General features: G+C 33.9%; 1 protein-coding gene across 7 annotated transcripts in view; it reads right to left on the reverse strand.

Annotated features, from left to right (window-relative positions):
* The window catches only part of NBEA (neurobeachin), a 661,793-nt gene that overhangs the window by 296,101 nt on the left and 353,123 nt on the right, over positions 1-12,569 (reverse strand). For all 7 annotated transcript variants that reach the window (XM_074330026.1, XM_074330024.1, XM_074330023.1 and 4 more), the window contains 2 exons: positions 7,699-7,807; positions 4,107-4,273 (listed from right to left, as the gene is read on the reverse strand). In XM_074330026.1, coding sequence (XP_074186127.1) covers positions 4,107-4,273; positions 7,699-7,807 — 276 coding nt within the window. The remainder of the gene's footprint in view (positions 1-4,106; positions 4,274-7,698; positions 7,808-12,569) is intronic.

The raw sequence follows: 12,569 nt of genomic DNA on the forward strand, positions 1-12,569 counted from the left end.
GAAGGGACTGATGAATATGCAGAACAGAGAGGATTTTTAGGGCAGTGAGAATACTCTGCATGATATTATAATGATGGACATATGTCATTATACATTTGTCCAAACTGACAGAATATACAACACCAAGATTGAACCCTAAGGTAGACTATGGACTTTGGGTGATCATCGTATGTCACTGTAGCTTAATTCTTAGTAAAAAATGGTAACATTCTGGTGAGTGACACTGATAATCAGGGAGGCTATACACGTGTGTGGGGAGGGGGTAAAAGGGAAATCTTTTTCCTTCCCCTCAATTTAACTGCAAACCTAAAACTGCTCTAAAAATATAAAGTCTGAAAAAAAAGAAAAGGCTCTTTGCAAAGAGCTGACTAACAGAAAAAGAGACTAACAAATGTGAGACATTTACTATGTATTAGATATTGTGCTGAGCATTTTGCATATAATATTTCATTTTTCCACCTAAATAACCCAAGGAAGTAGGAACTGTTCATCCTCTTTCCAGATGAACCTGAGCTTTATTTTCATGCAGAGATCAGTACTTTTGTTCATTTAATAAAATTATTTCAATAAAAATATAAAACTGTCCCCAACAATAGACTGATTCATTTTTCTATTCTATCATATGTATCATCACTGTGAAAAAAGGTATACACCAGGTATTCATTTAACTGATTCAAAAACACTTATTTAGCAGCTACTATGCATCAGACATTATTCTACGTGCTAGAGATGCTATTGTGGACAAAAACAGATCAAAATCCCTTCTATTATGGAGTTTGTATTTTGGTGGGAAACAAACAGCAAAAGTGATAAATAAGTAAAATACACTATACATTAGGTAGTCACAAATGTTGACTATAAAGCAGCGAAATTGCAATGTAAAATATTTGGGGAAAGAAGTAGAATTTTAGACAAAGTAGCTACAGGAGGCTTTTTTGAGAAAGTATATGTGAGTTGAAGCCTGAAGAAAGTGGGAGAGCTCGCTACGTAGTCACATGGACTTTTTGGAGGAAGCATTCCAAATAAGCAGGCATGTCCTGTAAGTTTGAAGAACAGCCAGCAACCACAGTGAGTGGAACAAGAAGAACCAGGGAAAGTCATACGAACGGACGTCAAAGAGTTGACAAAGACCAGATCACGCACCTTTGCACCCACTGCTCACTCCACTGCAGCCAAACTGGCTGCTGACTATTTTGTGACCAGCCCAAGCACCTTTTTCTTTTGAATGTTGTTCCCTCTGCTTGAGACGCTCAGATAGGCCTTTGCTCAAGTGGTTCATCAGAGTAGGCTTTTCTGCCCATTCTGTCAAAAACAGCACACTTCTTGTAGGTCACTATATGTTATGTTTTGTTTTGTTTTCTTTCAGTAATACGGGAAGCTCCTGGAGCAGCATTGTCCATACAGAACTTTGTGACATGATAGAAATGCTCTGTGCTGTCTGATGGCTGCACCAGCCACATGTGGCTATTGAGCACTTGAGTATGTCTCCTGTAACCATGGCACTGAATTTTCAATTAAATTTAATTTTCATTAATCAAATTTGAATAGCCACATATGGTTTGTGGTTACCATCTTGCATAGTATAGCTTTGGAGGTTTATGAGCCAAGGAACAAAAGGATACACTCTAATAAGAATCAATCATGCTGTTGTGTTGAGAATGGACTTCAGGAGGTCAAGGGCAGAAGCAGGAAAACTACTGAACATGCTGATGCAGTAAGTGAGACAGTGGCGCCGCGGATCAGGTGACATCACGGTAATGGTGAGAAGAGGTCAAATGCTGCACACATGTTATGACAGACAACAGGATTTGCTGCGGGGCTTGATGCTGGATGTATGAAGAGTACTTAAGATAAGAGCAACATTCATGGCTGGGGCATCTGTAAGACTGGAGCTCCCCTTGGCTGAGATGGAGATGACTGCAAGATGAACTGCTTTTAGAGATCAGCTAGGAGCTCAGTTTTGTCATCCTAAGTGTGACATGACTAACAGATATCCAAGTGTCAGATGCCAAGTACACAGATGGATATACAGGAGAACGAAGCGATGTGGACTAGAGATAAAAATGAGGCACAAAAGAGAAGTGGTCCAAATGACTGGGCCTTTTTAGAAAATCAAATACTAAGGCGGATTATAGAGAGCACAACCTATCCTTAAAAATTTAAACTTCAGTGACTCCATTAGGAAAGGATGATAATAGAAATATTGTGTTTTTCAGTTAGTCAGCACTGGGAATTATTATGCAGGAAAGGACAGAAGATACCTGCTCTTCCGAGGAGTCCTACCTGCCAGGCTTTCTGTCAATCTAATGAGATATCATAAAGGGTAAGCAGAGCAGAAGATGCGTCTGATACACTACCATGTGACGGACACTCTAAAGGTCACTGTCCTTTAGCTGTATTTTAATTACATGATGAAATATTAAAACTCAAACCATGTACAGCTTTATACATTTAAGGCACTATTCTTAACCATACAAGCTGAATTACTAGTAATATAAAGTTATAGTCCTGACTATATAAAACTTAAGTAGATAAATCCCATTTAGATGACACAAAAGGAGAGACAATGTCTATAGGTGGGCAAAATGTTCACATTATTGTTACTCTGTGTGATGGTTGAATTTTAAGTGTCAACTTGGCTGGGACATGGTGCTGAATTGTTTGGTCAAATATAAGGCTAGTTGCTGCTATGAAATATTCTGTATATGCGATCCACACCTACAATCAATTGACTTTAAGTAAAAGATACTATTCTCAATAATGTGGGTGGGCTCATCCAATCAGATGAAGAAAAGGCTGGGGTTTCCTGAAGAAGGAATTCTGCCTCAAGACTGTAACAGAAATCCTGCCTGAGTTTCCAGCCTGCCAACCTACCCTACAGATTTCAGGTTTGCCAGCCCCCACAAGCACGTGAATCAATTCTTTAAAATAAATCTCTGTCTCTACCTGTGTCTCGCATACATTCTATTGGTTCAGTTCCTGTTTCTCTGAATAAACCTGACAAACTCTGCCTCTATTTGTATAAGATGTGTGATACTATGTACATTTCATGTAACTTCTGAATCTTTAGTTTGTTCATTACACTATGGAGAAAATTTCAGTATTAAACTTAATACAGATGTTCAGAAGGTTAAATAAAACCATCATTGTGAATGTCTTAGTATTGTGCCTGACACACAAAAAAATATTTGAAAAATGTTAGATGCCACAGTATTATTATAAGAAACAAATATGGAGTATTGACTATTTTTAAAGACATTATGTTATAATATTACTTTAAATTAAAAAATAATACAGTTTCCTTAAATCTGTCTTACACTTGAAACCCCAGGATAGTTGGTCAAATACTATCCTGGTCATATTCAAATGTTCTTCCCCAAAAGAATCACTTCTACCAGAATTCTTCTTAGTAGTGTCCTGTCCACAATTAACTAACCCCTAAACTCTGCCATACAGAGACTTAACAAAAATATTTAATGGGATCAAATAAAATGAAGATATAAAAATGAACAGCATTAACAATAAAAAAAAATATGCCCACGAAAGTTTGAAAAGAGAACATTTGTAATTTATAAACAACCAATGTTGGTTTAATTGTACTATAAATGTACATCATAAATGCACTAAATTGAAATGAAACCTTCCTAAACACACACACACACACACACACACACACACACAAAACTGAATTAAAAAATATGGAAGGAAAATTTTAAAATGAATGTATTACCTCTCCGTAGTGAATGCTCATATTGTTATTACTTGTATGTAAGAAAAACTAAGAATGACATAAATTTAATAAGTAGGAAGATTTGACTCTTTAAGATTAAAATAGTTGCCTAAACAAATTTTGTATTCTTACATATAATTATAAATTAGAAATAACTTCTATTGGAGCTACTTTTAAAAGTTTATATTTTCTCCAAAATCCTTCTAAAGAGACATTACTAAAGATACCAGGAAACAAACAAACAAAGAAAAACTAGCAATTTTTTATACTTTAAATCATATTTTCTAAATAATTAAAAATTTACAGTCCTTTTCCTCTTTTAACCCTTATAAATAGCCTATGAATTATTATCTACTTGTAATTTGTTACAACTCACCTATGAGACACTGCTCCCCAAGCACCATGCTTATTCGTGAGAATATTAAGGATCTTCTGTTTCAGCTGATTTGCTGTAACGTGGTCTCGATGTTTGGCAGCACTAATGAGATGGTCACACATCTTTTCCTCCTCTCTTCTGTCAGCAGCATATTGGGCACACTGTGACTATAAAGACATACAAACCATGCATGATGATTAATGTGTAACTTCCCCTGAGCATAAGTAAGGAATGATATCTAACCTTAAATTAAAAGATAATAATTCATTTTCAAATCCAGATAATGAAATCTTTGACAGTTTATTCTCCAGAATACATATAGTAAACTTTCAAACTTGTACATGTGTTGTTTCTATGTAGTTATACATAGAGTATACATAAAATAATTTGGATAATGATATATAAAGTAATTAATAACTTTTAAGGTTTCTTCCAATTCTGAAATTTTGATTTTAATGTAGTCCAAAAAATAATCACTTTTGAAACAAAATGAGTGTGTCAAAAATGTAAATCGACCTATTATTTTAACCAATATAGTATATATCTTGCTTAAGGTAAGAGTTATGCTCCTGATAATTATATATAGATAAAAAACTTGCTACTTAATTTAGTTTTGCATTTCATAAATGTTAATATTATGTAAAAGAAAAAGCAATGGTTTAGTGCTTTAGATCTTGATTTTATTTCACATTTTATGAAAGTTATTTTTTCCCATTGTACTCAGTTTTATATTTGTAAAATGAGGAGCTAGGAGGAGATGTTCTCTACAATCTCTCTCAGCTGTAGAATTTAATGTGTTCTAAGGTTCTCATAATAAGTACCATCTTATTCTTATATCTTCTAATAATCGGTTGTCCTGTCAGCTACCTGCATTCATACTCATTGGTATTAGTAACATAGCTAATCAATCTCAGTGTGTATCAAAAGGTTCAATATGAACATGAAAATGACCATTTTTTAATCATGTTTGACTTTTTTTATATAACTCTTTTTTCCCTTTTTTTTGGAAGAAGTGTTTATTATCAGAGCACCAGTGGTCAGAGAAGGCAGTGGGTTAACTCCTCCAAAAATTGCCTTCTATACTAATTTTTATATGGAATGGGTTGACTATAAATTTTAACATTACCAATATGTAATATGAGTCATATGACTAGGAAGAAAAAAAAATCTCATACATCTAAAAAACCACATATAACTAGTTCACATTCATCATTATTATGTAAAAATCTGTTTCATGGAAGGTATTTAAACATGTCGTTTCCATCTATCTATTGATATAGACTACTACCACAACTCATCTCTTTCAGAGAAATAACCCTACAGTAATCTAAGAAGGATTAATTCATTTTCCAATTTATCTTTTTGTACAGGGAATCACCAATTAGTACAATGATCTGCCTCCATAATGAGGTTAATATTTCATTAGTTCATTGGAGAGTAAAATTAAATTTTCATTTTTCTTCCTTAACAATTACATTGGTTAAGTAACAAAACTGTGAAGTAGCCATCTCAAATTCAATATACTTTTTCTCTTAATTACAGGCTTATGTGGGAGATAAATTCCTCAAAAAGCCCTAGTAAAATGTCATGATTTTTACAAAATCTTTTACAATTTAAAAGTGGTGTTTGGTGAAACACACACACACACACACACACACACACACACACACACACAATACATTTACTAATATAGCTATAACCTAAAATGAACAAATGCAAACATTTGGGTTAAAAACAATATACATTCATTAAGTAACAATGATAATGCTCTCAAACTTAGATTTACATTAGTATTTTATGTATACAGAGTTTAAAAAGCATTGAGTCTTCATGTCCCCCCCCAGCTTCTTATCACCATTGGCCATGCATCCTCAGCAGGAGTAATCTCATCCCCAAGGGAGTGAAAACTGGTGTTGGGGGTATGTGGAAAGAAAATCTTACTCTTTTTATGTATAAAGCTCTGATGTATACACAATACACAAACAGATATGTGGCATATTGGTAGTAATAAAATATTACTGGGAAACAATTAAGACAAAACTGTAAAAAGATTCCTTAGGGGGATAATAATGAAAAAAGGTTTAAAAACTGCATTTTGCTTAGTATCACCTTGGTTAAATATGTGTGAAAGGTGGTCACTTATACCTAGCTGCTTAAATTCCATTTTAAATGTTTTCACATGACAAATATTGATTTCATTTGCTTATATCCTCAAAAAATATCTTGATTTTCTTAGTAGAAATATGATTGAGTCAAAACTGATCCTGCAAGGAATTTGGTTAAAATTATAAATCTTATTTATTAACAGAAGTCAAAAATTAATTGAATATTCTTATTTTGTTTAGAGTTCTGACCTATCTTATACCTAAACGCATTCTTCAAAGAACAGATAACTCAGTCTTTTCTTTTCATCCAGAGTACAGCATGAGACCCGGATAAATATCCGAATGTTATTTATTGTTGAGGTGATATGAAACTTCTTTGACAAACACTTAATTGTCAATGTACTTTCATCAAAGTTTAAAATATTTGGTATTCTTTTCAAAATAAGGTGTTGCAATCCCATATAACAACTGTGTGCTGTGTCATCTGACAAAGGAAGCGGAAGTTACTGGTATTAAAGTGCCTAGAGCTATTTCTCAGTCTCCTGCTTCTCAGCTAGCAGGTCAGAGATCACCAGACCTAGGACATCAACTTGCATGACTAAGACCTGGTTTACTGAGATAAAAACCTCATCAAAACTGAAATCTTGGGCTCTGCTTTCCAACCACACAATACTTGTTCACGTGTTGCATCAGGGGAATAAATTAGTTATTTATTTATTATTTTCAAGGCCACTGACAGTCCAACCTAAGCCAAACACCAGATCACCTAAATATTTCTGAAACCAATATTGTTTTATAAATTGAATGAACTGAAGTAACTGCTACATTTAAAATACTGAAATCGGGGTATCTTTTGAATTGAGGCAATACAAGAAATGGTAAATAATTATTGACATGCTAAAAAAATATAAAAATACTTTAAATTAAAAAATGATTACTCTGAAATATACAGTACTTCAACATCCTTTAGTGTTTGCATATAAAATAGTTCCTTGTTCTTTATTCAAGGAACTTACAAGAATTTTAAAACTATTATATTTCTATATATATGCTTTAATTGTCAATAAAATATCAATTATAAAAATGAAATATAAACCATAATTAGCTATGGCCATTCTAAAGATGGGTATTTAATAAATAATGAATTACTGAGTGTTTGGCAAAACTGAGTTTCTTTATATAACTGCTTATATAGCTATAGCTAATGGTATATAAATTCTGCTAGCTTAAAAATTACTAAAGTAATTGCTTTATAAAATTTTATTTCTTCAGTTACCAAGTGGTTAGTCACAGGGCAGGAGGGATCTCTTCATGTTGTAAATGAGGTGAAAATAAACTAGTGCTCTGGGTTTGACATTTGCTAAAGAACTGAAATGCCTTCAGTAAAATTTTCCTCTAAAAAAAAAACTCTCTTAATGTAAGGTTACCATCGGTGACAGTTGGCTGATAACAGAAAAGCAGACTCTAATCTGTTCCCCAAACCTTACCTCAAATTCTGCATGTTTATGTACATCCTCGGCTCTCTGTCTGTTCAAAATAAATTCAGCTTCATTTGCAACACGAACTATGTGGTCCTTCATAGCATGGCATAGTAACCTAAAAAGAAAAATACCTTTGGAATTATTATTCTCAAAAGCTTTGGTTAGTCAATTTTTTCAATAATCAGACTATGCATAAATTTCAGACAAAGCTACATTATAAAATTAATATAGTTGAAATTATAATTCAATGGTATTTGACATATAGAAATATGCTATAAAACTGTTACAGCAATGCCTCTATTAAATATAGTGTTTTGTGAACAAATCATTCACTTAATAAAGTTCAGTCAATGCAATAAAAATAAATGATTTTTGATGGAATGTTTTAAAATGGTTGAAACAACAGAATTCACTATCTTGGAAGTAAATTTTCACACAAGTGCTAGATGACCATATATTAAGAAATCTATAGACTGGATTCTTACTTTAATTAATACAGGTAATAGGACTAAATGGCATCTAAAATTTATTTAAATGCTAAGATTCTAAATTCTAAGATGGAACTACAGTGAAACGAACTTTAAAAAATGCAAACAAGGGAGGCAGCTATGCTCACCACTATACCACCAATACAAGATGTGGTACATCGTACACACAATGGAATATTACTCAGCCATAAGAAAAAATGAAAAACTAACATCTGTGACCACATGGATGGATCTTGAGATTACCATGCTAAGCAAAATAAATTGCGAACCACAGAAAAAGTCAAGAACCATATGACTTTACTCAGATGTGGGATATAAAACTGAAAGCAACAAAGGAACAAGACAAAGAGACACAAACTCATGAACACAGACAACAGTTTAGTGGTTACCAGAGGGTAAGGGGGGAGGAGGGAACTAGAAGAAGGGAAAGGGGGTCAAATGTATGGTGACGGAAGGACATTTTACTTTTGGTGATGAACACACAATATATAGATGATATATTCTAGAATTGTACACTTGAAACTTATACAATTTTATTAACCAAGGTCACCCCAAGAAGTTCAATAAAAAATGCAAACACGGAGCAAACATTTTTTAACAAGAAAAGTTACTTATTTATATATTCAAATTCTCTTTTTAAAGTGTCTTAAGATACACAGTGAGAAGCCTTTCACTAGATCCCCTTTCCGCCTGATTTCCAACCTCAGTAAGCACCCACTGCTATTGGTTTCTTACATACTTTCAGTGATTTTTAAAATATACATAAGAAAACACAAATATATTGTTTTTCACTACCTTGTTACACTAATATTAGTATATTATACAGATGTCTCTACCTAGCTTTTCTCACTTAGCAATATATCTTGAAGATCTTTTCATATCTACACAGCACGGGCAGAGGTTATTTCCAAAGACGGCTGCAACAGTAACTCCCATCCCACACGCTTTTCTGGAGTGTGATTTTGCCATCGCTCCATCAAAAAGAGGAGTCTTTTTCCACTCCCCTCAGGGCTGCTCGGTGACCTCCTATGACCAACAGAATACAACAGAAGTGATGCTATGTGATTTTCGATGCAAGGGCATAAGATGCCTTGCAGCTTTTGCCCTTCTTTCTTGGAACTCTCTCAATGCTCAGCAATGCTGAGAAGCTCACAGCATGTGGAGAAACTCAAGAAAAGAGATGCTCAGGCTCCCAGGCCTAGACGAGCTCCCAGCACAAAGCCAGCCTCTCAGGTTCCACAGCCCCAGACAACTCCACATGGAGCAAAAGAATTGCTTAGCCGAGCCCAGTAAATGAGACTCATGAGAGATTAAAAAAAATAAAATAAAAATGGTAGTTGGTTTAAACCACACGATGATGATGATGATACTGACCATAAAAACTATCACCAAACTGTTTGAAAGCTAGGTAATAACATAGTTTACACATAATACTTTATCCTCACAAGAATCCTCAGAGATATAGATTATTTTCATTTTTGAAAATAAGAAACCACAGCTCAGAAAAAATTAAGTTCCTTGCCCCAGTTCGTTAAGTTTTAAAAGAATTATTGTAATTTTATTAGCCAACAATACTTTTTAAAGTAAAACCTTTTAATCATGTTTATTTCTTCCATCCTTCTGTGGACATTCTAACATTAATTCTTTTCATTTGGCTAATTAAAACAATGATTAGCCCTTTTCAGATATTTTAAAATATTTTCTTTCACAATAAGCAATTACTGCATTTAAAAAAATCAAAGGATATTTGAAAGTTAACTTTAAGACCATCTGAGTTTTTCTGAAAGTGCAAATCTATGAGGTAATTTCAGTTGCTTTACCTATTTCTCTTTTTGTGGATACCTGTTATTTCTTTATGGGTATTTCTATTTCTTTATCTTTGGTATTCTACAATGCCAGTACCATGCATCTAGCCTGGGTTTCTTTTTATTTATCCTAGTGAGGCACATTTTGATTCCCGTACTTCTACAGTCATGTTTTGGTTTCAATCAGTTCTTAAATATTCACAAGAATCATCTTTCACAATATTTCATATACTCTGTATTCTTTGCTTTTTAAATTCTAGTGACTTGTAAATTAAACATTCTAGATCCACTTCATATCTCTTAAAACTGCTTTCATTTTTCATCTTTCTCTTTCTGCATTCTAAGTAAATTTTAAAAAATATATGTTTCAAGTAACTAAATCTCTCCAACTTTGTTTAATGTGATGAATCATCAATACATGGATTTTTCCAAATTATATTTTTTAAATTCTACAAGTTTCAGTTTTCAAAATCTTCCTGTTCATTTTGATGATCTTTTTATTCATTCACCTTTGTGCCTATTTTCCGTATTTCACCATTCTAATCACCACAATCGTTGGAGATCTAAATTTTTGTTTTTCCTTATTGAAAATGGCTTCCAATCTCATAGACTTAGTCATCTTTGATTGTTACATCATTTGTGGTTTTAATCTGCAGGAGTCCAAAAGACGTAATGTCGGTACATGTTTGCTTTTATTTCTGCTGATATTAAGGAGGCCCCAGAAGAAACATATCAGCCTCTAATTAAGGATGCTGGCTTAACTTGAAAGCCCTGGCTAAATTCTTCACTTAATTTCTGGCCTAAGGTTTAAAACCCCGACAGCACTGCTGATTTAGGCATATGCTGCCAGGGCATTCCTACTCCTTGAGGCACCAATTTATAGGGTGTAGGGGTGGCCCTGGGGAACTCCTAAACCATTTATAAGACCCATGTTGCCTCAAAGATCATACCCTATGCAGTACGTATCTGAATGAATGTAGTATCTGAAGGCAGCAGAAGGTAACCTCAGATCACTGAGTAAATACTGCTCTGACAGAAGTCCCTATTCACTTGCAGTCCATTGAAATGTGACTTTTAAATAATCCCATACTAAGTTAATCATCAAGTTTTGTCAATTTTACCTCCTTAATATATTTTAATATGTTTATTCATACCACTAACACTGCTTTAATTTAAGCCTCAATCCTCTCTCATTGGATTACAACAGCCCCCTGAATTTTCTGCCTCCTCCAGTTCTTTCACCCTTCCAACATTATTTGTCACTTTAACATTAGCGTTACTTACAATTAAATTTCTTCAGTCAATACTTACAATAGACAAGATAACAGTCAAACATATTTTATGTAGACGTCTGTCTTCTCTCCAGCCTTATCTGCAGCCACTTGATCATACTTATTCTATGTTCTAGAAAAGCTTTTGCAGTTCCGTTAATGAGTCATGCTATCCCTCACCTTTATTTGTGGCATTTCTTCTTCCTGCAATTTCTGTCATTCCCTCCTCTCAATGGAGCCAAAAGATCTCACAATTTCTCAAACATTCTGGGAATTACAATATTTATTGCATTGCTTTTGTGTTTTTTTCTTTCTTTTCTTTTGAACAAGTCTCTCAGACTGTGGGGTTCTTTAAATAAGTTACAATGCTGATTCACCTGTGTATCCAATATGATTTGCACAGTACCTGTCATAAAGTATGGACTCATCAATATTATAAGGCTAAATGGATAAATGACTGAATGGATGTTAGAAGGAGAGCAAAGAACAAATTGGCTTTTCATAATAGGGCAGTTTTTTAACACTATGAACTTCTATGACACATTTAACACAGAAAATAAAAAGGTAAATAAAAATAAAAATATGACATAACTTAGGAATATCTGTTACAGAACATGTTCCTCTTCACAGTATCTATACAGCACAGGAAAGGAATGAAGTGGTCTTCAGCTTCTACTGTAAGTTTATTTTTCAAAGGAACTAGAACAGGAATCATATTCATTCCTGTTCTAAAAACAGGGTCGCTATGGATTTAGGAAAGAAGTCAGGAGACAAAACAAAGCATTCTATTTCCAGTGGAATAGACATCAGCAGGCCAAGTGCTGATGTTCTAGAAGTACATAGTTTTATGCAGTTTGCTGTCATTTAAATTGCTTGTCTTTGAGCGCAGATTCTGAGATCCTGAATTTTAAATATAAATAACCTCTGTAATTTGATGAAAGAAAAAAAATCAATAGAAAAGGCAACGGGAGAGGTCAAATTAGTCTTCCATCATCAGTAAATGAATGAGGGGACAAAAGGCAGAACTAGTTTGTACTGAAGGTCTGCCTTTTGATAGCATTATGAGTTGGACAAACAATTTTCTCTGTATCCGAGTTTTAGTTTCTTGATTACTATTTCAGAGGTCCTATATACTGGAGGAAAGAGTAAATGCCCAAACTGTAAGATTATATTTTAAGATTCCAATTTACTTAGTCAAGAAGACAGACGCTGATTGGAAGTGAAGAGGTCACACAGGGCAGGAGCAGGTGTAATACCTCAGTGTCACTCAAAAGGAAAGAATAAGAGTTTCTGGTGACACTGCAAGGTAGAGT

The sequence above is a fragment of the Rhinolophus sinicus genome, linkage group LG04 (genome assembly GCF_036562045.2).
Source record: "Rhinolophus sinicus isolate RSC01 linkage group LG04, ASM3656204v1, whole genome shotgun sequence".
NCBI classification, from domain to species: domain Eukaryota; kingdom Metazoa; phylum Chordata; class Mammalia; order Chiroptera; family Rhinolophidae; genus Rhinolophus; species Rhinolophus sinicus.